General features: G+C 56.0%; 1 protein-coding gene across 2 annotated transcripts; it reads left to right on the top strand.

Moving 5' to 3' along the window:
- Positions 1–15: 15 nt before the first annotated feature.
- On the top strand, positions 16–25,782 carry CAND2 (cullin associated and neddylation dissociated 2 (putative)). 2 transcript variants are annotated; one of them, XM_074344301.1, is made up of 18 exons: positions 32–171; positions 1,156–1,166; positions 1,241–1,307; positions 1,523–1,532; positions 5,087–5,265; positions 7,906–8,060; positions 8,790–8,913; positions 10,866–11,131; positions 11,798–11,903; positions 12,085–12,227; positions 13,949–14,241; positions 15,366–15,507; positions 15,861–17,363; positions 19,325–19,420; positions 20,965–21,134; positions 22,223–22,387; positions 23,329–23,436; positions 24,729–25,782. In XM_074344301.1, the coding sequence occupies exons 1-18, from the start codon at positions 104–106 to the stop codon at positions 24,954–24,956; spliced, it is 3,834 nt and encodes a 1,277-aa protein (XP_074200402.1). In that variant the 5' UTR covers positions 32–103; the 3' UTR covers positions 24,957–25,782. The 2 variants fall into 2 exon arrangements, with proteins under 2 accessions (XP_074200401.1, XP_074200402.1); XM_074344300.1 differs by lacking the exons at positions 1,156–1,166; positions 1,241–1,307; positions 1,523–1,532 and having other exon boundaries at positions 16–171; positions 5,122–5,265.

The raw sequence follows: 25,782 nt of genomic DNA, 5'->3' as shown, positions 1-25,782 counted from the left end.
GCTATTTCTGTCCGCCGAGCGCAGCCCGCGCCGCGGGGCGGGGGAGGGGGCGCCCGCGCCGCCATATTCGCTCCCGCCGGCGGCCCCGCGGCGCGCAGCCACCATGTGCACCGCCGCCTTCCACATCTCCAGCCTCCTGGAGAAGATGACGTCCAGCGACAAGGACTTCAGGTGCGCCCCGCTGCCCGGCCCCCCCGCCTGTCCGCCGCGCGCTGAGAGCCCCAGCCTTCCTCCCGGAGCGCCGGCCCTCCCCTGCGTCGGTGCAGCCCCTGCCTCCACCGGCCGCCCCGAGCTCCACCCCTCGCCCTCGACGCCCCCTCCCCGCCTCAGCGCCCCCGCGGAGCCCCCGGCCCCCTTCTCCGCAGATTGCTGCCCTGCCCTCCGCGTGGCTCCAACCCAGCTGCGTCTCCCACCGTACAAACTTCAGCCTCCGCCTCTTGTCCCGCATCAGAGCCGCAGCTCGCCCCTCTGCACCCTTCCGCGGCCTCTCTTAATTCTGCCCAGCCCGCATCGCTCGCCGCATTTCATGGTCCCAGGCCCTCCTCTTCAGCCCACACTGAAGCCCTCGGCCTCTCCTTGGGGATCCCAGCGCCTGCCGCTGCTTCTCCGCATCGAAACCCACTCCCTTCCAGGGCTGACTTTTACACTTGTGCCCTCGGTTCCGCCCTCTTCTCAAAATCACCCTGAGCCTCCTCCCCGCACTTCTTCTGGGGACCCTCTCCCAGACCCTCCCCTCCAGGGTTGCGTTGGCTCGGACTCCCCCTGAGGGAGGGGGCTGGGCTGAGTGGCTTTTCTGGCACAGGTAGGTGATGGTTCGGTGAGGGCTTCTAGGTTTTGTGGGCCACTCCCTTTCTGGTCCAACCCCCTCCTCAGGGGAAACCGAGGCCCAGGGAGGGAAAGGATTGGTCGGTGGTCACACAGCCACGTCCAGACCCTCTGAACTGAGAGGAGCCCTAAGAGACCGACATAGCCACGCCCACTCATTGAGCATGCTATCACATTATCCCCATTTTACAGATAGGGAGAGTGAGGCTCAGAGACCGGAAGAACCCAGGTGTAATCACAAAGCTAGGAAGTGGAGCATCGGGGTCCATATCGATGTTCAGGTCACTCTAACATAGAGGCTGAGATCTTAGCCAGACTGTCCCTTTTCAGCCCCCTGACAGGTGAGAAGACCCAGGCCCTGCTCTCCTGGCCTGACCCCTGCCTTCTCAGCTCATTCCTCAACACCCCCCAAGAGCCCCTGATAGTAGAACCTCTGAGTCACAGTCCTGGGTTCAGATCCTGGCTTCAATCACTTATTGGCTGTGTGACTGGACAAGCTGCTTAACCCCTCTGAACCTCAGCTTCTGTTTCTGTAAAAAGGATTTAACAACAGAACCCACCTCGATGGTTGGTGTGAAGACGAAATGGGTTAATACGTGTGGGATACTTAGGTTAGTAGCTGACGCTAGGTAAGCGCTTAACAGATGGACACTGTTGTGATTCTGTGCACATCAGAAATCTGCCATCCCTCTCCCAGCTCCGGGGAAGTTTACCTGGAAGTTCTTTGTCTGCCCTTTTGTGTCCCCCCTTCACCTCCCTAGCTCCTACTCAGTTGTCACCTCTTCAGGATGCCTCCCTATACCCGGGCGAGGTTAGGCACCCCTCCGGCCCTGTGCTTCTGCTGCATTGCTTCTTACCCCTGGACGACCCAGAGCTCCTGGACCACTGGACTGTGCACGCTCCTTTTGTGTCCCAGAGCCTGTTTTGGGTATACAGTAGGTGCTCAGTGAATGTTTTCTGTGTCCCAGGCTCCCTGCCGTGCTGTCCGGTGTAATCTCACTCAGTCCTCTTGTTCACCTGGGTGCGAGCGATTGTTCTTCCTGTTCTCCAGAGGCTTGGAGAGGTGAAGCGACTCGCCCAAAGTCACACAGCCGGCCGGTGGCTGAGGGGACTGGCACCACTGTCTCCGGGGCCTCAGGTCCAGGCTCCAGGAGAGGGAACTGGTCCTGCTGACTAGAGCCTGAGAAGCCCTTTCAGCCTGCTCTGCCAGCGGCCCTGAGAACACTTAAAACCACCCCAAGCATATGAGGATGGTGTCTATTTTTAAAGTCCAAATACCAGGGGGGCTGGGTCCTGCTGACCAGCTGTCCAGGCACCCGTGTGGCCGAGTGTTTCAGCTGAGTCGCCTCTAGGGTTTCTCTGGAGTGAAACTGAGACCGTGTCCTCTGGCTCTTGGAGGTGGCTGGTGACTACAGGTGGGGGTCCCTGGTTGGGGAGGAAGCCTTTGATCGCTGTTGTTCCTGGACCCCCACTCTGTGGGCAGGGGGCTGCTCTGTTTCCACTCAGACTTCAACAGTGAAATGAGTAAATGGGGGTCTTGCAGAAATTCCTACATCATTTCTTGAAAACATAGAAGTTTTGTTTGAGGAACCAGGAGCCCTGACTGGTGGGCTGATTCGCTTTCTAACTCGCTGTGTGACCCTGGATGGTTCTTGCAACCTCTCTGAGCCCAGTTTCCTCATCTACCTCATCCTAAGAGCTCGTTGTCCTATTAAAGCCTCCCAAGGATGTTATGAAGTGGGGGGGCAAAGAAAATTCCCATTTTATAAATGGAAAAATTGAGGCTGGGAGAGGAGTCACTTGCTCAAGGTCACCCAGGCGATAAGTGGCAAGACCAGTATATTTATTTAGAGCCAAAGTTTGGTGCCCAAGCTCTTATTTACCAAATCATACCCTTTCCTGTCTACCTGCTACCACCACCACCACACACATAGGCACGTCTTTATCTCTGAGAGTTGAGTATTGGCAGGAACTTGGGTGTGTGGAATGCTGAGGTGTACTTCAGAAGGACTGGTTTCTTTTTTCTTTTTTTCTTTTGCAGGGTGAGGTAATTAGGTTTACTTATTTATTTTAATGGAGGTACTGGGGATTGAACCCAGGACTTCATGCATTGCTAGTCACGCACTCTGCCACTGAACTATACCCTCCCCCCAGGATTGGTTTCTGAGTTTGAATTTCCACTCAGCTGTTCGGTTCTGAGCTCTGTTAGGGGCTGGCTCTAACCAACTTTCCCCTCTTGCTCTCACACTCTTCCCCTGCCACGGTCCTCTTTGGACCTGTTCCTTGCTGGGCCTGGAGTCCCAGAGATGAACTGACAGGCTCCTATGAGTTCACAGTTTAATGGGGGAGACACTGGTGACCAAGCTTGTAGCGCAGTGTGAGAAATCATGGAGGGGTGCTGAGTACCCTGAGAGGGTCCTATCCAGGGGAACCAAGTGTGCTTACAGAGTGTGGGTGGGGGACAGGGCAGGGTGGTCAGAGGAGTCATCCCTGAGACAGGGACATTTCAGCTGGGCCTTTGATGGATGGATAGGAGTTCAACATGTGGAGAAGAAATATGGGAGCAGGAGGCCCATCTGGAGCACATCCCCTGGGTTGCCAGGCTGAGCTGGGTCTCCATGGACTGCAGCAGAAATGCAGGTTAGAGACCCCGCCTGCCTCCCCTGAACATCCCCTCAGTTGGACAGACTTAGGAGTGTGTGTGCCCACCCCAGGCCTTGGCCTGGCTCTGATCCAAACCTCCTCCTTCATCTTACCTTGGCTGCTTCTCCTGCAGTGGCCAGGCCCAGAGGTGGGCATGCTCAGCCCTGCCAACCCCTCCTTGCCTCCAGCCCAGCCTCCTTCCTCCTCTTGGCGGCTTGAGGCTTATCCCAGCTGTTAAAAATAAACAGTTATAACATCGACAAGTGCCTTCCTGCTTAAGGGGCCCTGGGGGCTGCTGTGACATCCAGCGGCAGGTCTGAGCCTGCAGAGATGAGGCTGGAATCCCAACTGTGGCCGATTTTGCCATAGGAGGCTTGGAGGGGTGGCGGTGGTTCTTGGTTGCCTCGCTCAAGCTAGAAGGCAAGGCTGGTGTGAGGAGGCCGAGTGGCCTGGTGGGTCAGCAGATTTGGACGCTTTCTGTGGGGCCACCACACTCTATCTAGACTTCACGGCGTCTCTCCTGGCTGCGCTCAAGGGCTGGCAGGAGCCAATAAATGGTGCGTTGGGCCTGGGGAGAACCTGGAGACCTCAGTGTGCGTCCACCTACAGAGGGCAGCCTCGCCCGACTCACTCAGCCAGTTGTCGTCATGACTGCAGGCCCAGTTGGGTTCAAATATTCTGTTCTCAAGAGATTCTGGAAATCAATACTTTCATGTCAATTCTTCCAATTTTTAAAGGTCAATAAATAATTCAAAATTTCGAAAAAAGATTTGCCAGGTGGACACAGCCAAGGGCTGCCAGTTTAAAGCTGCACTCCCCTCCTGATCTTGGCAGGAATGGTGCTCCGTGGCCTTCCAGCTCTGACTCCACTGCAGTTTCAAATGCCCGGGCCAGGGCGCCAGGCCACACGGATCTGCCTGCCGGTGGGGGGGTGGTCCTTGACTCTGATGCCCACCCCGGCTCAGGGAGCTGTGGCTGGGGACTAGGCAGCTGTTGCTGTCCGTACCTGAGATATGCCCATTGCCCATCAGCCTGGCCTGGGGCATTCGTTCTCCGAGTGTGGTCCCCGCCCCTCAGCCGCATCCAGGAACTTGTTAGAAATGAAAAATTGGGGGCTGCAGCTCAGACTTTCTTATTCAGAAACCCTGGGACCCGGCAGTACTTACAAGCCCGGCAGGTGATTCTGATGCTGGCTGCAGTTTGAGGACCACTGGTCTGAGGGCAGGGCTGGGTGATTCTTTGAGATGGGCGTGGGCGAGCGCTCACCGTGTGCTACGCACAGCACAGGTGTTATCTCATTATCTTCCATACAGCCCCACTTTTCAGACAGGTAAACTGAGACTCAGAGAGGTGAAGTCACTTCCCCGAGTTCATATTTGCTTAAACGGCAGAAGCAGGAGCCACCTGCTTTGAAGCCCTAGGCCTTTAGCTGGGATGCTCTGCCACTCTGAGTCCGCCACATTGGGGCAGTCGGTGTCCCACACACGGGTCTCCTTGTGGTTGCCCGCCCGTGCCCACAGCCCGGATCATCTACTTGCCCTAGATGGTCCTTGACTCTTTGTATCAAGGTAAGCTCCTGGGGGATCTCTGAGGTACTGGCCAAATCACTGGGGCCCAGAAACTGCTCAGCATTCCTCTGCCCTCCCTGCCCAGGTTCATGGCCACCAGTGACCTAATGTCAGAGCTGCAGAAGGACTCCATCCAGCTGGATGAGGACAGCGAGCGCAAGGTGGTAAGAATGCTGCTTAGGCTCCTGGAGGACAAGAACGGGGAGGTGCAGAACCTGGCAGTCAAGTGGTAAGTGTTGACCTTGGCGGGGATGGGAGGGAGCCTGCCCAGCATGGGAGTACCCAGGGGTCCCTGCCCCTTTGGGGTGCAGCCTCGGAGAGAAGAATTACTGAGCAGCTCTTGGAGCACCTGTGGAGCTGGGCAATGCCTTGCTCTGGCTTCCCCCAGAAGTACACCTGGTGGCAAGGGTTCAAGTGTAAGTTTATTAGGGCAGTGATCCCAGAAGACTCTGGTAGCAGGATAGGGAAGTGAGGCAGGGAAGGAAGAAAAGCAATGAAGCCTGTGTTATCAGACAGGTTACTGCTATGGGCAAGTGGGGCTTAACCCTGCTGGGGACCCGTGGGACAAAGTGTAGGACATGCCCCTCAGAGTGTCTCCATCTGCTAGTGCGGTCACTCCTTGATTGAGGGCTGCACCTGGGGTAGGCGGAGGGCATGCATCCCCTGGCACCTCTAGCGAGAGAAAGCCGTAGGGCACAGATGCAGGTACTGGCAGCTGGAAGGTCAGCTTGACATGCACAGTAGTGAGGGCTGAAAGGGCATAGGAGGCCCCCAAAAGCCTTTGCCCTAGGCATCATGAGGTTGTAGTCCTGAAACCTTTGCCAGTCACCTCCAGAGCTGAAAAAGCAAGATGGGGTATGCACAGGGCACGTGTGTGTGTGTGGTGGGGTGGGCAGGGGACCTAGGAATGGCAGGGGTCAACAGAGAACTGGGGCACTGCTTCTCAAACAGTACTCTGAGCTGGATTCAGGCATTCTGGGCTGCTTGCGAATTTCAACTTGATCCCAAAGCTGAGGAATTCAGTAAAGAGTTTCATGCAGGAACAAGATGTGCACAGGTTTGTGGTCTGGGAGCATCCCTCTGACAGTGGAATCAGGTGGACTGGTTTCCTAGTAACAGACCTAACAACCCTGTTTTTATAACACATGGTCTGAAATACTGTTTTGAAATTGATACGTAATAGAACCTGCCTCCACACGTGATTACAAAACAGTATATATAATGCCCTAAACTGAAGCACAGAGAGCGTAGTTGAAGGTAAGACAGTTCATGTTTCAGCGTGTAAATGCTCGGGCACGTGGACGGGAGACGTGATGATGACGATGTGAAAGCGCGCACCTGAGCGTGGGCCCCCTGTGCGCACCACGGCAGTGAGCAGGTGGGGACAGGCGTGGATGTTGATACCACAAATGGCACTGCTTTTATGAGATTTTCTGAAATGGTGACCATCTCTTGGTCAAGTTTCCCAGAAAAAGAAAGTACAGTCTTCCATCAATTTACCTGCTAACTACATTTTCGGAAACTTTAGAGTATATTAGCACAGTGCAAAAAGAGATTTTGTGTTTATATGTAAAATGAAAGTAGGTTTTGGACTCAGGTGATTATAGAAAGGCTTTTTACCTATATGAATGCCCAGTGGGATGTTAGAAACTCCAGCAGGACATGGAACATGGTTTATTTTGCAATATCGTCTTTCTCTCAGCCCCGGCTTCCTCCTCTCCCCTCAGTAAAAGCCAGAAGTGCCATCTCATTAGTTAGGATGACCATGAAAGGCTCCCCCAATACATTTCCAGAACGCCCTTGGGGGCAGTATCACCCTACGGGGAACTAGTGCTGTAGGTAGACTGGGAAGACCTGTCATCACTTAGATGAAGAAAGAAGTCAAGAGTTTGCAAACTGCTGTGTGCTGCAGCCACCTGGGACTCTTGTTTAAATTATGTGCGCCCCACCCAGGGGTTCTCATTCAGGAGGAGCTGGGGCAGGCAGATGAGGATGTAGCACCCAGCAGTCTGCATTCTAATGCACACCATCATCTTGAGAACCACTCTTTTAGGTCAGGATCTCAGCTGTGACTGCACGTTAGAATGACCTGGGGAATTAAAAAACACTCCCAGCGGCCAGGCCGCACCTGAAACCAATTACCTCTGACTCTCTGGGGCTGGCACCCAGGTAACAAGTTCTTAAAAGGCCCCAGGTGGTGGCAATGCACAGTTAAGGCTGAGAACCAGTATGTCTGGTGTGGTTTTTAAATTTTAACACGCATTTGAATCACCTAGGGATTTTGTTGGAATGTAGATTCTGGTTCAATAGCGCTAGTTGAGGACCTGAGCTTCTGCATTTCTGACAAGTGCCAGGTAGTGCTGACAATGCTGATCTGTGACCATACCTGGAGGAGCAAGGCTCCAAGACAGAGGTTCTCAAAGTGTGGTCCCTGGACCACCAGCATCAGCTTCTACTGGGAACTTGCTAGAAATGTGAATTCTCAGGCTCCACCTGGACCCCCCCACCTCCAGTCTGAAAATCTGGGGTGGTGCCCAGCAATCTGTGTTTTAACAGGTCCTTGAGGGGATTCTGATACACATACAATTTTGAGAACCCTGCTCTTGGATCTTCCTTGATTTGCAGCTGAGGTTTCTGGGTTCGACAGTTTGGCTGTATACTGAGATGCAAAACCCAGGAGGAGATGCAGGTTTGGGAGGTGCCAGGAGTGATGTTGGTATCTCTCTTTCTGGCAAAACAGGGAGTCCCCTGTTGATCTGGGGCCTTTCCCTCAGCACATGTGGCCCCACGGGCGTGGTAGGGGTGCATAAGGGCAACCTAACTCAGGCTGAGCCTAGGTTTTTGGACCCCTCCCTCCCTTCTTGCTCAGCCTGGGTCCTCTTGTGGGCAAAGTGAAGGAGTACCAGGTGGAGACCATCGTGGACGCCCTCTGTGCCAACATGCGGTCAGACAAGGAGCAGCTCCGGGACATCGCCGGCATCGGCCTCAAGACCGTCCTGTCGGAGCTTCCCACTGCGGCCACAGGTGCCCAGGTCCCAGGGGCTAGGGGCTCTGTGATTTGTCCTAGTTTATGATTCAAGAAGCTGAGGCTCAGACTGGTGACGGGACTTACCCAAGGTCGGCCAGCTAGTAAGTGGCAGAGAATTCAGACCCAGATCTGTTGACGTTCATGGCTCTGTTTCAGGGATGCTTTTAGCTGTAAGTAACAAAAGTCTAACTAATGGTAGCTTGAAGAAGTAGAGGGTTGCTTTTCTCACATAACTCTGGAGGGATCAGCCACTCCATTCTTGTAGCAATTCATTTAGAAGGTCAGTTAGGACAGGGCTGAGGTCTCTGGCCATGTCTCTTGCCCTTTATAAGAAAAGCATGTTTCCCCAGATGCCTCGAGAAGACTTTGACCTGTGTCTCACTGGGCAGAATGGGGGCACTTGGCCCCTCCTAGCAGCAAGGGAGTCTAGGAAAGACGTGCTTGATTTTTCCCACCTCCCCAGTGGAAGGCGGAAGGCGGAAGGCAGAGGGGTTGGGTGCAGGTGAGCACCAGACCAGCCAGCAGGTCGGCCCTCGGTTCTTCAGCTCCTCAAGCTGTCTCTAGTTTGGTTGGACTCTGGGTCAAGCCTTGGACCACTCGAGCCCTAGCTTCCCTGGTCATCAGTTTTCCAGGGATGTGGGGTCAGAAACACAACCAGAGCAAAGGCTGACCACAGGAGGAGGTCAGCCCTGAGCCTCACCTTGCCCACCTTGTGCTCTGCGCAGGCTCCAGCCTGGCCACCAATGTGTGCCGGAAGATCACAGGCCAGCTCACCAGTGCCATCGCCCAGCAGGAGGACGTGGCCGTGCAGCTGGAGGCCCTGGACATACTCTCTGACATGCTGAGCAGGTGCAAGAGGCCACCCAGGGCAAGGAGGATGGGGTGGCGGCCGGGGGACAGGGAGGGACTCAGGTTCACAGAGCCAGCATTTACTGCACACTAGGGCTCCTTAATAGTCCCAGCAGTGTCCCAGAACAGCTCGTTTGTCACAGTTTTTTGGGCTCTGAGAGGCGATGTGGCCTGCCTGAAGTCGCAGTCAGTCCGTGGCAGAACTTCACACTGAACTTGGGTCTCCCCATTGCTGAAGCCCACGTGTGTCGGTCCTCTCCCTTACCCCTTCTTCCTCCTTTTTATCTTCTCTTGGATTCATATAGCTGGATGGGCCTTTGTTTTAAATTTTGCATTGCACATTTTTAAAGGCTTCATTTCTTCTGCCTCCCAAGATGTGAGCACCTCCCAGAAAAAAAACCAGGTGCTGGACTAGTGCTGGGAAGATGGAGTTGGCTCAGTCTTGGCTGCTCCTGAGGACGAACTCACAGATGTGACCCTGAATGGAGGCAGAACAATAGGGATCAGAGCAGGGCCCGTAGGAGCGCAGAGGAGGAGCCCCATCCCAGCCAGTAGGGTGGGGAACCTTCCTAGAGAGGGTCCAGCCAGCTGAGCCTGCAAGGATGGGCAGGATTTGGCCAGGTGTGGGCGGGCACAAGGGGGACACTGGACAGGGAGGCAGCCCCCAGCCCAGAAATTAGAGGCCGGAGAAGACACGGGATCCCGAGGGTTGTGTAAGGTGGTCATGGGGCTGGGGTGTAATGAGGAGGGGTCGGTGTGGAGAGATGAGGCCCAAGGACTGGGCGAGGGTAGAGTGGATGGGGTTAGGGACTAAAGATTATACTGAAAGTGGGAGGAGCCCACAGAGGGGTTCTCAGCAGGGGCTGAGAACCTCTGCACATTTGTGTGTTTTATGCTGATCTTTCTGCAGTGCGTGTGGCAGATGGGAGGGGTTGACCTGGCCGGGAGATGGGTTAGGAGGCCTCTGCAGGCAGGTGAATTCAGGTTGTGTTTAGGAGGTAGACTCCACAGGGCCTGGAGTGGGTGAGAGGCTAAGACACAAGGGTGATACCCAGGGGTCTGGCTTTCCTACTGGGGACACGGACACAGGGCCATTGGCTGTGTGGATCCGTTCCAGGAGCAGTGTGTGGGGAACAGGGTGTTGGATTCCAGGTGGGGCACGTTGAATCTGAGGTGTCTGGGAGACACCTCACCAAAAACTCCATAGGGTGGGCCTGAGGGCCAGAGCCTGTCTTGCTCACCCAAGCTTCCAGCCCCGGTGCTGTCACATAGTAGGTGAACAAATAAATCAATGAAACCCAGGAAAGAGGTCTGAGCTGGACAGGGAGACACAGGAGGGTGAGGTCAATGTGTTTGTGTGGAGTGAGAGAAGTTTTGGGACATGTATGGAACGGACAAAGCACAGGCCTGGTCTGAAGGTGGGATGGAAGCTGCTGAGGTGGGCAGGGACTGTGTTCTACCTGAGCAGAAAGCATTCCCTGGTGTTACCTCTTGCCTTGAGCCCAGAGCTCAGCTTATCCAAAGGGCCCTGGAGAGCCATTGAAGGAGTTAGGCAGAGGTACCCTTTAGATCACTGGCTTCAGTGAGGGAGGATGGGCATTGAAGTTAGGCCCAGGATCCCAGGAAATCAGGACAGTTCACTGGAGTCCCCCACACCCCAGTACCATCTGGCCTTCTCCCCAGGCTGGGGTCCTGGATACCCAGGTCCAAGTCCTGGCCTTGCACTTCTGGCTGGGTAGGCTTGAGAAATCCCTGCCTCTCTCTGCTTCCTTTCGTGTAATAATAATGAATAATTACTTCACTCAGTTGAGGGGAGCATTTCCGTTTACCAAGGGCCATTGGGTTGTCATAATTCCGGGGAGGAGGGCAAGGAAACAATGGGGAGGGGGGAGGTGCCTGGCCCAGGCTGCCTGCCGCGAGGGCCTTGCCCGACGCCCCCTCCGGCTCCCCAGGCTGGGCGCCCCACTGGGCGCCTTCCACGCCAGCCTCCTGCACTGTCTGCTGCCGCAGCTGAGCAGCCCGCGCCTGGCGGTGCGCAAGCGGGCAGTCGGGGCGCTCGGCCACCTGGCGGCCACCTGCAGCACCGACCTCTTCGTCGAGCTCGCCGACCACCTGCTGGACCAGCTGCCCGGCCCGCGTGCACCCGCCAACCCCGCTGCTATCCGCACCTTGATCCAGTGTCTGGGCAGCGTCGGCCGCCAGGCCGGCCACCGGCTCGGTAAGGGGGCGGGGTCCCACGGCAAGGGGGCGGGGCCGAAGCAGAGAGGTGCGGGGAGAGGGGTGACCAGGGCTGAGGAGGCGGGGCCTGGGAAGGCCACCTCCTTGGCTAGGGGGCGTGGCTGAGGTGGGGAGGTGCTGGGGAGAGGGGCGGGGCCAAGGTAAGGAGGAGTGGCTGAAGTACCTGGAAGGGGCCAGGCAGGCTCAAGAGGCATCCAGGGGGACCAGGCAGGGGCCCCCCTTGCCTGGTCTATAAGGACAGTGCTTGCCTCCCCTCTTTCCTCGTCCAGCGCTACAACCTAGCACAGGAGATAAGGCAAGGACACGAGTAATAGTTTCAACAACAGATGTTACTTTTTGAGTGCCTGGTCTGTGCCAGGACCTGGGTTGGAGCTCTTTATCTGCATCTTACGACTAATCTGGACAAAAGCTTTGACTGGCAGGCTTTGTTATCCCGACTGTGAAGATGAGTAGACTGAAGTTAAAGGAATGTGGTGTGCCCGAGGCTCTGCAGCTTACAGGTGTCCGAGTCATGGCTAGCACCTTTGTCTGCTTGACTGAGTTTGCCGTGGTCAGGGCTGCAGGTTCAGGCACAGGCTAAGTCCCATGGGCTGGGGAAGCCCAGGAGAGGGTCTGGACTGGCCTCACCTCAGTCACCCACTTACAGGGGCCCACCTGGCCCGCCTGGTGCCCCTGGTGGAGGAGTTCTGCAACCTGGATGACGATGAGCTTCGAGAGTCCTGCCTCCAGGCCTTCGAGGCCTTCCTGAGGAAGTAGGTGCAGTGGGGGTGCCAGAAGCTGGGGGCCCCAGGCTTTCTTTGGGAGGTTGGTGGGGATGGGGTCAGGGCGTGATACTGACCTGAAAGCACTCAGATCTCAGGACCCACCCCTGGGCCCCACCCCCAATCCTGTCCTGCCTGGGTCCAGCAGAGCCTCCCCCATCCTACCCTACAGGTGCCCCAAGGAGATGGGTCCTCACGTGCCCAACGTGACCAGCCTCTGCCTCCAGTACATAAAACACGACCCCAACTATAACTATGACAGTGACGGGGACGAGGAGCAGATGGAGACAGAGGACAGTGAATTCAGTGAGCAAGGTGGGTGGCCAGCTTGTCCTTGGGCTTGTGGGTGGAAATGGGTGCAGCCCTCCTGGGAGTCCCCCAAAGACGGGCCACATTGGGTGCCCCATCCTGACCCCAGCTCTTCCACAGGCTCCAGCCACACCCTCAGAAGCCTGGAGCCTCCGTGGTCCCTGCACTCTGGTTCACAGATCTCGTGACAGCAGTCATTGCTGTTATTTATTCAGCATCTACTGATGTCCTCTTATTTCATGTTCCTTACAGTAACCCTAGAAAACCAGACATTTATCATCATCCCCATATTTCAGACAAGGAAACCGAGACTTAGCGAAGAGATATGCCTGAGGTAACACAGCTCAGAAGTGGCATAGCTGGGACTCGGGGCCATGTCTCCCAGACCCCTCCATCTCTGTAACCTTTTAGCTGTGGCTTCCAAGAGCCAAGGCTTTAGCCCAGCAGAGTGAAGCTCTAATGGTGGAATGGTTGGCGCTGACAGGGGAAAGTTACCTGGACGGGGAATGGACTCAACGGCTTCTTTCTGTCTGTGCCTGTGGTCCTGTCTCACTCAGGTGGATGCCCCCGGACCTGGGAGGCATTGATGGAGGCGAGGGACTTAGGTCCTGACGGGGTACTTGGAGCGAGATGCAGTAGGAGATGTGTTTGGACAGGCATGTTGGGGCCTCAAGTGCCAGCCAAGGAGATGAGGCGTTTTCCTGTTAGTAACAGGGAGCTCTGGATGTTTCTCCATGGGTGACACAGGGTGGAGATGACAAAGGCCCATCAGAGGGGACATCTGCCAAGCTGACGAGATGCATCTGGCGCCATCCACGTGGCATGTCCAGATACAGTGCCCTGAGAGTCTGAGTTATCCACAGAGCAGTGTAGGTAGGAACATGTTGGCCTCTGAGCCCGTGCCTGAGAGTGTCCCTAGGGAGGCCTGTCCCCCTCCGAGCCTCATGTGTGTCCCCCTTGGTGCGTGGGTGGGCCTGACTCAGCTCTGCTATTTCTAGCTGTGTGTCCTCAGGAGGGTCTCTCACCCTCTCTGAGCCTTATACTTGTCATCTAGAAAAGGGGCTCAAGGCCCCTTTGTTCCTGAGGTGTGGTCAAGACTTGAGCTCTGGCCTCTCGGGGGAGCTTGGAGAGTAGAGAGCCACTCAAATGTACCTTTTCCTTATTAGTAGCCCTGCTTGGAAGGCGGAATCAGGAGAGGTTGGGGGTGGGGGTGGGGGAAGGGAGGCCCTACGGCCTCTTCTCCCTGGGATCCCGGTAAGTGAAACATCACACAGCCCGTCCTGAAACCATGGGATGGGTCTTGTGTGCCAAATGGATTCCCTAAGTCCTCACTGGAGGCTTGGGAGTCTGTTTTTTCCCTGATGTAGTCAAAACTACAAAGGGTCTGGAGGCAGAGGGTGGACCCTGGCTTACCTCCGGCTGTTTCCCTGCTTCAGTGACTGGAGTGAGCACTGGCCGGCTCCCTCATCTCCGTGGGGGAAATAATCTGCTTGTAAGGTGTGAGGCTAAAGTGAGGTTGTGGATTTGAAGCACTTGTGCCGTCTTAGCACACAGCAGGTGTCGATTAAATGGTAGGTCACCTCCCAATAGTTACAGTGACACGGAAAGAGGGGCCCGCAGCGCGCTCCTTGCCGCCCCCTCCCTCTCACTGCTCTGTCCTGGGTAAGGACCTGGGAGGGGCAGGTGCTAGGTGTGCAGGGCTCCACGGGTGTCTGTTCCTGGCGCAGAGAGCGAGGATGAGTACAGCGACGATGATGACATGAGCTGGAAGGTGCGCCGCGCGGCGGCCAAGTGCCTGGCGGCCCTGATCAGCTCGCGCCCGGACCTGCTGCCGGACTTCCACTGCACCCTGGCGCCGGCGCTCATCTGCCGCTTCAAGGAACGTGAGGAGAATGTCAAGGCCGACGTCTTCGGGGCTTACATCGTGCTGCTGCGGCAGACGCGGCCCCCGAGGGGATGGCTGTTGGCCGCGGAGGAGCCCACCCAGACCCACAGCAACCTCCACATGTTGCGAGGACAGGTGTGACAGCCTTCACTCTCCCTCCCACCTGCTCACCTCTCTTCTGTGGTCCAACTTCCCTCCCATCCACCCACCTCCGCATCTGTCCACCCGCCCGCGCATGTATCCACCCACTCGCGTAGCCGACCACCTGCCCATGTGTCCATCCACCCAGCGAAGTGTGGTGGAGCGTGTTGAGTGCTTGCTACCTGCCCGGCCCTGTGTTCCAAGTGCAGGGCACAACCAGGAGCAAAGCAGATGAAGTCCGCGTCCCTGGACCACAGTCTTGGGGCAGATAGACAATGACACAAGTAGGGTTCCAGGCCACAGGAAGGGGGTTCACTTTTATTCTAAGAGGGTGGAAACCACAGGAGGGGAATTATGTGATCCCACTCATTTGAAGATGCCCATTCTAGCTGCCTGTGGGGAGTGGGTGGTAATGGCTTGGAGACACAGGAGGCGGTTGCAGCTGTGCAGGGGAAAGGGATGGGGGTGGTGCCTTGGGCCCCGGGGTGGAGAGGAGCATAAGACTTGACAGGTAGCTTTGGGATTTGCTCATGGATGTAGAGGGCGAGGGTCAGGGAGTTGTTCTGTGACTTCCAGGCTCTGCTGAAACACGAGGTTCAGTCCCCCAAGATGGCGGGGTTGGTGGGGGAGGTGTCTGGAGTTCTGCTCTGGACGTTTACATCGAGGTCCTCACTGGGTGCCCGAGCCGAGATGCTGAGCGGGCAGCTGGCACAGGAGGTCTGGTGTTGGGGATGTAGATCTGGGAGTCTCGGCTTCACCTGAATCCGAAATCTGGGGAGTGGATGAGCTCATCTGGGGAGAGCGTCTGGCCAGGGAAGGGAAGGGGCCCCAGCGTTCGCCCTCACCGAGCATAGGAGTGAGGAGCCACACAGCCTGCGTGGCCTTGAGCAAGGCTCTTCAACTCTGGGCCTGTTTCCCACTTGTAAGGCAGACACAGAAGTAGTTCCTACCTTGGAGGGGGAATGTGGAATCAGGTGCGGGGTGCGGAGTGAGTGATGGGAGAGTCATGATGGAGCGATCCTATCCACGATGGGAGTCCTCCATGGGCAAAGCCCCCCAGGATGGGTGGGAGGTGGAGGTTCCTGGGTGGTCACTGATCGCCCCCCACCTGCCCACAGGTGCCCCTTGTGATCAAGGCCCTGCAGCGGCAGCTAAAAGATCGGAGTGTCAGGGCCCGCCAGGGCTGCTTCAGCCTCCTCACGGAGCTGGCAGGTGTCCTCCCGGGCAGCCTGGCGGAGCACATGCCGGTGCTGGTAGCAGGTAGGATGGGCCAGAACTGGGTGTCTGCTGTCCTGGGCGTCTTCCAGAACCCAGCCCCCAATCCCCGAGGGTACCCCTGTTCAGAAACCTATGGTGGCTCCCTACTGCCAGCAATGAGAACACGGCTGGGGTGCAGGCCGTACTTCCTGATTTCAAGTGGGTTTCCTGTCCTGGGTCCTCAGCAGTGGCCCTGGCCAAGCCCTGACCAAGCCCTGACCTCTCAGAATTTGCTACATAAGAGCCTGGGTGCCTGGGTCCAGCTCAGACCTCTGGAGGTGCTCCACAGCCCCATCCAGGGAGGGCTGAGTTGGGTGAGGGTCTGTGGCCCCTTAACTTCTGCGCCCACCCCACAGGCATCGTCTTCTCACTGGCTGACCGCTCTAGCTCCTCTACCATCCGGATGGACGCCCTGGCCTTCCTGCAGGGGCTGCTGGGCACAGAGCCGGCTGAGGCCTTCCACCCACACCTGCCCACTCTCCTGCCACCTGTGATGGCCTGTGTGGCTGACCCTTTCTACAAGATCGCGGCCGAGGCCCTGCTGGTGCTACAGGAGCTGGTGAGGGCCCTGTGGCCACTGGACCGGCCTCGGACATTGGATCCTGAGCCCTATGTTGGAGAGATGTCTGCAGCCACCCTAGCACGGCTTCGTGCCACTGACCTGGACCAGGAGGTGAAGGAACGGGCCATCTCCTGCATGGGTCACCTCGTGGGCCACCTGGGTGACCGGCTTGGGGATGACCTGGAGCCGTCGCTCGTGCTCCTCCTGGACCGCCTGCGGAATGAGATCACCCGACTTTCTGCTGTCAAGGCGCTGACACTGGTGGCCATGTCCCCACTGCAGATTGACCTGCGACCCATCCTGGCAGAGGCACTGCCCATCCTGGCCTCGTTCCTGCGCAAGAACCAACGGGCGCTGCGGCTGGCCACGCTGGCCGCCCTGGACGCCCTGGCCCGGAGCCAGGGACTCAGCCTCCCGCCCCCCGCCGTGCGGGCCGTCCTGGCTGAGCTGCCCGCCCTGGTCAGCGAGAGCGACATGCATGTGGCCCAGTTGGCTGTGGACTTCCTTGCCACCATGGCCCATGCCCAGCCGGCTGCTTTGGCCGAGGTCAGTGGCCCCGTGCTCTCAGAGCTGCTGCGGTTGCTGCGGTCGCCCCTGCTGCCGGCCGGGGTGCTGGCCGCCGCCGAAGGCTTCCTGCAGGCGCTGGTGGGGCCCCGCCCGCCGTGCGTGGACTACGCCAAGCTCATCGGCCTGCTCACCGCGCCCGTTTACGACCAGGCGGCGGACGGCGGGCCCGGCCTGCACAAGCAGGTGTTCCACTCGCTGGCTCGGTGCGTGGCGGCCCTCACAGCCGCCTGTCCCCAGGAGGCGGCGGGCACAGCCAACCGCCTGGTCTGCGATGCCAGGTCACCCAACTCGAGCACGGGGGTCAAGATCCTGGCGTTCCTGTCGCTGGCCGAGGTGGGCCAGGTGGCCGGCCCGGGCTCCCAGCGGGAGCTGAAGGCGGTGCTCCTGGAAGCCTTGGGGTCACCCAGTGAGGACGTGAGGGCGGCTGCCTCCTATGCGCTGGGCCGTGTGGGCGCCGGGAACCTGCCTGACTTCCTGCCCTTCCTGCTGGGGCAGATGGAGGCCGAGCCCCGGCGGCAGTACCTGCTGCTGCATTCGCTTAGGGAGGCCCTGGGGGCCGCCCAGCCCGACAGCCTGAAACCCTACACTGAGGACATCTGGGCCCTGCTGTTCCAGCGCTGCGAGGGCGCCGAGGAGGGCACCCGGGGGGTGGTGGCCGAGTGCATCGGGAAGCTGGTCCTTGTGAACCCTCCGTTCCTTCTGCCCCGGTTCCGGAAGCAACTTGCTGCAGGTAGGGGCTTGGGGATGGGCAGAGGCAGCCCAGCTTGGATGTGGGCACTTTGCCCTAGCATCCTAGGAGCCCACACAAGGGGAGCTCGTTCAGGTCATGGGGTCTGGGAGTCACGGTGTTTCTGAGAGTAAATGGAGAGGAGCCGTTAAAAACAGTGTTTCCTGAGACTTCAAGGCCTCTTCCCATGGTCCCCTCAGGGGCGAAATCCTTGGTGTGTCCCGACAAGAAATGAACTTTGCACAGTGCCACTTTAATCATCCTTGCTGTGGACAGAAGCCTGTGGCCCAGGGGAAGGTTAGTGAAGGCCGTTCTCTGAGGGGCCAGAAACTGCAGCCGGACAACTTGAGCCAGGAGCAGATGTAATCGTGGACTAGGATTGGCTGCCTGACCCCAGGGTTTGGAGAGGGCCAGGCAAGCGGGGCCGGAGCAGGTCTTAGCATTGTCAGGTCAGAGCCCGATGGAATGTGCTGCAGCTCAGGGAGGAAGAAAGCGGGCAGGTGGGGCTGAGGTCTTGGGCAGATGAAGGCCCTTGAGAACAGAAGGCCTCTGGGCCGGCAGCTGGTCAGCTGGTTCCCAGGGTGTGTGAGTTGGTACAGTGCAGGCAGAGTGCTTGGTGTGGTGCGTCGGTGCTGAGCTAGTAACCTGTCGCCACTGTGTTAGTGATCATGGGCCAGCCCTTCCTGGGCCACCGGTGCGTGAGCAGCCTCTTTGGGCCCTCACCGCTGTGTGGACAGGGAGACCACACTGAGGGCATCACCCGTTAGACTGCACAGGGCTCTTCACGAGGACCCTTGAGAGGTGAGAGCCTCGGGATGAGAGGCAGCCCTGCCTCTTCTCAGCTCTGATTTGTTTAGGCCTCCCTCCCTCATGGCCACTGTTGAACCAGCCAAGTGGTCACTGGCTGCTGGGAAGCTTAGTGCCAAATCAGTGGCGTCCTAGCAAGTTCACGGGCCTGCCTGACGCCTCTCCCTGCGCACCCTCACTCTGGTCTCCATCTCACTTCCTGCCTGTTGTTGTCCTTGGCCTCATTTTTCTTAATTGACTTAATCCTGTTCTGTGGGTATTATCTCCATCAGCCACCCCGAATCTTCTTAGGAGCCAGTCAGGATGGAAAGAGGGAAAAACTACACGTGTGAAGCCAGTAACTCTTTCATTCATTTGAGCACCAGATTGTAGACCTTCTCCTGAGTCTTGAACTAAATCTGCGGTTAGAAACAGGCTTAACCCCTTCACTGCTGTGTGCCGAGGGCGCAGGGTGGCCGGGGGAGGAGTGAGCAGCTGATATATTGCTTCACCCTAATGGGAACTGTATTGCCCTCCCTTTCTGCAGCTTTCCTACTCAGAAAGCAGAAGAGCAACATTAAGTGAGGTCAGCCTGCTTGAAGCACTGCTGCCCCTGCTTGGGGAAGGCAGGCCTAAGGGGCCCCGAGAAGGCCAGGAGCAGCGAGTGAATTTTGGCCCTGCTGTGTGACCTTAGATATCAGTTTAACCTTCCTGGGTCTCTCTTTCCTCATCTGTAAAATGGAGATTAATAATAATTTTTATTAATTATTTTGATTAATATTATATTCCCTATTATTATCAGTTAATGGATAGGATTGATTAATCCTGAGGATTGAGATAACGTGTCTGGAAAACAGCATGCAGCCCAGGGCCTGGGCAGGGGTCTGTCTTTGGGCTGGCCACGGTCTGGGGTTCTTGTTCTCCGTTTGCGTCCTCGGCGTGGTTACCTGAGAGCGGGCAGTTTTACCCTCAGCTGCAGCAGGAAGGATTCAGGGGAGGTTCTGGGCTGCCAAGGGGAACAGGAGCATTGACTTCATCAAAGATGGGTGGGGGTGGTTTCGGGTGGGTAGGGGATGTGGTTCTGTCTCCCGTGGAGGCAGAGAGGCCTGGTGCCGTCCGCCCTGTGGGTGTATGGGACTGGCCGTGCCCGCGGCCAAGCGCGGCCTCTTGTCCTGCAGGCCGGCCGCACACCCGGAGCACGGTCATCACAGCGGTCAAGCTCCTCGTCTCGGACCAGCCCCACCCCATCGACCCCCTCCTGAAGAGCTTCGTCGGTGAGCATCCCCCCAGCCCTCGCCCCCTTCAGTCCCTCCGCCCCATTCTTTGGCTTGAGCTGACTTCTCTTACACCTTAGCTGAGGGGAGTTGGAGACCTGGGAGACTGTCCCACCCTGGGACAGGCCGCAGGGCCTGGGTTCAAATCCCGGCACTCCCCTTGAGTTGCTGGGTGAGCCCAGCATGTCCCTTTTCACCCCCATGGGTGCCTGGGGGAGAGCACTCTGTGAACACAGTCTCTTAGAAGCAGAAAAGCAAAGATCTGACTTGCGCTGGCTTTTTCGGACACCAGGCTGGGAAGGGCTGCACCGGGGCTGGGGAGACTGGCTACCCGGCTCCTGCCCTGCCTGAGGGGCCCAAACAGCCTTGCCTCCGGGCATTCACCCAGACCACACCGGAGTCTGGCCCTCCTCACCCCAGCAGGCCAATTGAGTGTGGAGAGATTTTGGCATCTGCTAGCCTCGGGTTCAAATCCTGTCTCTGTTGCTCTGGCTGTGTGAGCCTGGACAGGCCATCTTGTCCTCAGCTAGGAAACGGGGTGCTGATCCCCACCTGCTGGGGCACTGTCTTTTGTGACCAAGGGGTTAGCACTCTGGATTGAACGTGTCCAGATGCTGGAGCAGTATCTTCAGCAGCAGTTTCCTCCACGTCCTGACCCAGCCGGCACTCGCTGCCCGCAGCCCTGGTTGCCCACCTCTTGCCTGAGCTGCCCGTGGCTGGCACCCCCCAGGCCTCCCCTGGGTGTTTGGGTTTGTTGTACGTTTCTGAGCTCTCTCTGTAGATGGGGTACCACGCTAGACCTTCTAATCTTCCTGATCACAGTTCATCCTCACAGCCCCGTGCGTAGGCAGTAGTCCCAGGATGCACACAGGTAGTCTGAGAATTGACAGCCCTTATGTGAGAAAAATCAGTGTTTGTTTGTAGTCCTTTGTCGTTGGTCCGAGGGCATCTCGCCACAGTGCTTTGAAAGTGACTCAGGTGAGCTGTTTTCTCCTTTAACCTGGGTGGTTCTACTAACCATTTGAAATACAGTGAGATTTTTTTTTTAGGGATTCCTCTCATTCTTGATTTTATTTATTGAATATATAAAACAGTAACACAGTTATTAAAAAATCTAACTAATGCAAAAAGGTATATTCAAAGAAGTGCTGTGTGACTTTGTGTAAGTCCCTTCACCTCCCTGACCTTTGTAATAGTACTGAGTTGACATTTGGGGGGTCCTCGCCCTGTGCTGGGGGCTCTGTGACGTGCTTTATAGACATTACCACATGCTTAATCCTCAAACCAGGCCTGCAGTGTAGGTCCTGCTCTTGCCCCCATTTTACAGATGAGGGCCCATGGTTAGGAAGTGGTTGAGGCTGGATTTGAACCCAGGCAAGACTCAAGTCCACATTCTTATCTGGACCTTGGAGGTTTGTTGTGTAAAGTAGATGCTTAGAACATGTCAGTCCCCATCCAGCCAGGTCTGCAGGGCTCCTATTAACCAGATAACCAAGGTGGGGTGGGGTGGTTTGTGGTCACACCCTCTCTGATCTTTCTGCCAGGAGAGTTCATGGAGAGCCTGCAGGACCCAGACCTGAACGTGCGCCGGGCCACCCTGGCTTTCTTCAACTCCGCCGTGCACAACAAGCCATCGCTGGTCCGCGACCTGCTGGACGACATCCTGCCCTTCCTCTACCAGGAGACGAAGATCCGCCGGGACCTCATCCGAGAGGTGAAGCTGGGGGGCGCGTGGAGCTGGGAGTCCTTGGGCCTGACCGCCAGGGTGGGGCAGGGATTAGGGACAAGCTCGCCAGAGCAGGTGCCAGCCACGTGGTCACGTCTGCCTCTCCATGTCCCGCTGTGTGACCCTGGCCGGGCCACCTGACATCTCTGAGCCTCAGTTTCTCCTCACAGGCAAAGGGAGGGCAATAATCATGTCCATATTATAGGGTTGTTGAGATTTGATCAATTAAATCCTGCGGGTGTTCAGAACTGCTCCTGGCACACAGCTGGCGCACAGTAAATTTCAGCAAATGTCTCATTCTCACTCCTCACTCAGCAGGTGTTCATGGAGCACCAGCTCTGCATTTGGGCACCATGACTCAGGTGGACTAGACATGAGCCACCAGGGAGCTCATGGCCACCTGAAGGAGAGGGACACCTTCCCTGCTGTTGATCTCACTTATTTGGAGCCCACTTGGTGAAGTTAGGATTTAAGGGGCAGAGATCAAGTGATGTAATGGCCGAGTCATCACACAATATAATGAGAAGGTCTGAACCACCTGGCATCACTGAGGAGGACGTGACTGTTCAGAGGGGTTAGGAGAGTTTTCCCAAAGGAGGGGACATTTGAACTGGGCTTTGAGGGGTGAGGAGGAGTTTATCAAGAGCAGATCCTTGTGGTTAAAAACTTCAGAGAGACCTGGGTTTTTAATTCAGGTTTAGCCATTTACTAGCTTGGGCCAGTGTCCTTGGGCTAGTTAGTTAAACTTTCTGAGTCTTAGTTTCCTCATATATTAAATGGAGTGAATATTAACACTGTCTTCTTGGAACTGTTGTGATGATTGAGTAAAATGCCATCTGTCAAGCACTCAGCATAGTGCCTGGTACATCATAACTGCCCAGTAGATTACAATAACTGTAATTATAATGATTGTTACTATGATTATTGTCAAAGGGCATTGCAGGCTGAGCAAAGGCACGGAGGCTTGAGAATCTAAGGCATGATTTGGGGACAGGATGCAGTACTGAACAAGAGGGGAGGGGTCCTTATACCCTGGGGTCACAGCCGCCACGCTTTGTCATCCTGGCCTCCTGCAGGTGGAGATGGGGCCCTTTAAGCACACAGTGGACGATGGGCTGGACGTGCGGAAGGCGGCCTTCGAGTGTATGTACTCGCTGCTGGAGAGCTGCCTGGGCCAGCTGGACATCTGCGAGTTCCTGAACCACGTGGAGGATGGCCTGAAGGACCACTACGACATCCGGGTAGGATGGGTCCCCTGCTGGCCCGACAGCCAGCAGGCGCAGGCCCACTGCTTATGTGCCCCGCACGCCCGGCACCCCCATGAAAATGGCGGCTTTTGTTCTTTTCCAATAAGAAGTACCTACCTACCTCACACCTCTCGCAGGCATCTACACCGGGCAAGCCCTTTGGAGGATGGTGTGGCAAGGAATAGAAAAATGTAGAATTTAGGAAATTTTTTGAATTTAGAATTCTTAAGACACTCCATGAACAGAGCCTCTGGACTGACTCCTAAACGTACATTCAGAGATTTACGTTTAGAGATGGTTCTCCACAGCTTTCTGGGAATTGGGAAAAGCTGGCAGCTACCACTAAATATCCACCTGTGGGCAGCTGGCTCAGGAAACTGGGTACCCTAGTCACGGAGTCCTGGCAGCGCTAACAAGACTGAGCCGGGTCTCTGTGTGCTGGCAGGAAGGGGGCCAGGAGCCACTGTCGGGTGAAAAGCGAGTTGCAGAAACTTGGGCTATTTTACTACCTGTAGGGGTGACAGGCAGGTTTCACCTTCTGTCCTTCTTGTAGCTTTTAAAATATATGCAGTGAGTATGAATCACTTCTTATAATGAAAAACCAATGTAAAATAATCAAAAGTAACTGTGCTTGTCTTAAAAGATTTAGACAATAGAAAAGTGAATAAAGCAGCAAGTAATGATCACCTAAAAGTTCCACTCCATCTAGAGAACCGCTGTTGTCAGTCTCAGGGAGTTTCTTGGGACAATGCACAGAAATATTCCTTAATTCAGTCAACCAGGACTTGGTGAGTGCTGGCACATGAGGTCAAGGTGACAGGCAGGGTGGATTTGAGCTCCGGGCAGCTTGGGCCCAGAGCCTCTGTCTTCCCCAGAGCCTGCTCCTTTTGGCCCTGGGGCATTTCACCAAGAACTGTCTCCTTCCTCTTGCACAGATGCTGACCTTCATCATGCTCGCGAGACTGGCTACCCTGTGTCCTATGCCTGTCCTGCAGAGGGTGGACCGCCTCATTGAGCCCCTCAGGGCCACCTGTACCGCCAAGGTAAGTCGCCTGCCCACCCTGGACGCACCTGCCGGGTCCTCTGCAGATTGTCCATCGTTACCATTTACTAAGAATCTGTGATACAGGTGGTGTTTGAAGTGCTTTGTTTAATCATTATTGCTGCCCTATAAAGTACCTATTTTTACTGTTGTATGCACAGGGGAACAGAGGCTCAGAGAGGTTAAGTTATTGACTGAGGCTACACAGCTAGTAAATTGCAGAGTGGGGATTAAACCTAGCTGTCTCTTTCACTGATTAACATTTCCTGAGTGCCGGGCCTCGTCCAAGGTACTAGGATGCAACATTGAACGTGGTGGATTCCCCTACCTCACATCCTAACTGGGAAACTCAGTCAGATTCTTAGAAAGCTAGAGATCATTGCTTAATTGACTGACAGGGTGGAGTTGCTGCTAAGCTGGCGTGCCTCAAGGTCCCAGGGAGGATCTGGGGCACAAGGTCCTCGGAACAGAGCCTGTCACACCCAAGGGGTACCCAGTAAATACCTACTGAATACAAGAACTAATTTGCATTTTGGAAGGGTCAGAATTAACCAAAAAGAGAGCAGAGTATCTTAGATGGGAGCTTGAAGCAGGGTCACAGCTCTCACGGGGTAGTCGTTTGCACCCAGGACTGTCCAGCCACAATGCCAAGCTCTTAACCTTTACACTAGCCTCTTTAGGGGAAGAGCCTGAGTGTTGTCTGGGCTGAGTTGCGGAGTGTCCTGAGAGCAGCAGGAATCTAGACTTTACTCCATAAGCAGTGGGGGTGGGAGGAGATTCTTGATTTCTGCGTAAGTGGGAGAGGTGGGGCATAAAAAGCAACAAAGCAGGCGAGGCAGCTTCAGACGTCTGTCCCCAGCTGCACCTGCAGAATGGGCTGCAGAAGCAGGGACTTGAAGAGGGGAGAGGCTGGCCAGAAGGCTGTCACAGCCATCCATTCACTAAGTCCAAGGTTGCCGATCATTAAGTCCAAGGTTGCCAAGAGCCTGTTTTAAGCACAGTAAATAAAAGGTGTGTGATTCCTGCCTGTCAGGGGTGGGAAGACAATTATGTGAACAACTGTCACCATTACTTATTAATAAAAAGAAAGATTGGCTGGTCAGAGGCCCCTCAGGTGACACCGAAACCAATTTGAACGACAACCACCTGTGGGGAACCAGGAGGCTGGGACCCGAGCAGACTGTGAAGCAGAGAGAGCACGGAGATGGGGCACAAGCTGGGGAAGATGACGGGTGACCAGTGAAGGCGAGGCCAGCTCAGTGAGGACGACTCATTTACTGTTTCCCACTGTAGGTCAAAGCTGGTTCTGTGAAGCAGGAGTTTGAGAAGCAAGATGAACTGAAGCGCTCAGCGATGAGGGCAGTGGCCGCCCTGCTGACCATCCCGGAAGTGGGGAAGAGCCCCATCATGGCCGACTTCTTGTCCCAAATCCACTCCAACCCTGAGCTGGCCGCCCTCTTTGAAAGCATCCAGAAGGATTCTGCCTTGGCCCCCAGCACAGACTCAATGGAGCTCAGCTAGTGCTCCCCTCCCCCGCCCACTCCCTGGGGACCCCTGCTCACAAGGAGACCCACAGAGCCTCCCCCTCCCCCACCGCAGGCCTCTACTTCTGCCCTGTATTCATCTCATGGGGACCTGGCCGGGGCTTACAGTGCCTTCTCCAAGGACCCCAGCACACAGCCCCCCAGTCAGAGCCACAAGGCTGCCAACCTTTGGGCTCCTTAACTCAGGACAGTCATTCAAAGAGACAGGGGCGGGAGTTCCGAGCCTCCAATGGATGTGACTTCACACTGTGCAGCCTGGCTCCTTCAAACTGGGGAGTCCCTGCCTCACAAAGTACTTAGGACTTAAGACACCCTTGTGCTCACAGCTGTGGAAGGTCAGGAGGTGGCGGGCTGGCCTTCCCCCACCAGCGTCCCAGATTTGTCACTCACAACACTCATTTCTTCAACTTGATTTGATCTGCCAAATCAGTGCTTGGCTGGGCATCTTAGAAACTCAGATACTTCTGAGTTATTCACATTTTAGAATTGGCAGTAATATTTTAGAATTTAGTGGTATTTTAGAATTTAGAATTGGCAGTAATAAATCAGAAATGTGTAGTATTTTTGCAGAGGGAGTTGGGTGGGGTAGGGAATTAGACCTAAGTTTTTTCTAATTCCAGAACCCTTAGGTAGCAAACTGGGAAAAAGTACAGACCACCTTTTTCATGTTCCCCAACCTAGGCGTAACCAGGTGGTTTGTGAACATGTCCTAGTTTTGAGAACCAAGGACACAGAAACTTGCAACAGGCCAAAGAATTTTCTGTGCTATCCCAGGTTAATAAACAAGACATCCTAAATTGTTA

Source organism: Camelus bactrianus, chromosome 17 (genome assembly GCF_048773025.1).
Source record: "Camelus bactrianus isolate YW-2024 breed Bactrian camel chromosome 17, ASM4877302v1, whole genome shotgun sequence".
Taxonomy (NCBI): domain Eukaryota; kingdom Metazoa; phylum Chordata; class Mammalia; order Artiodactyla; family Camelidae; genus Camelus; species Camelus bactrianus.
The sequence above is the reverse complement of the archived record's forward strand: the minus strand, read 5'-3'. Positions and strand labels throughout refer to the sequence as shown.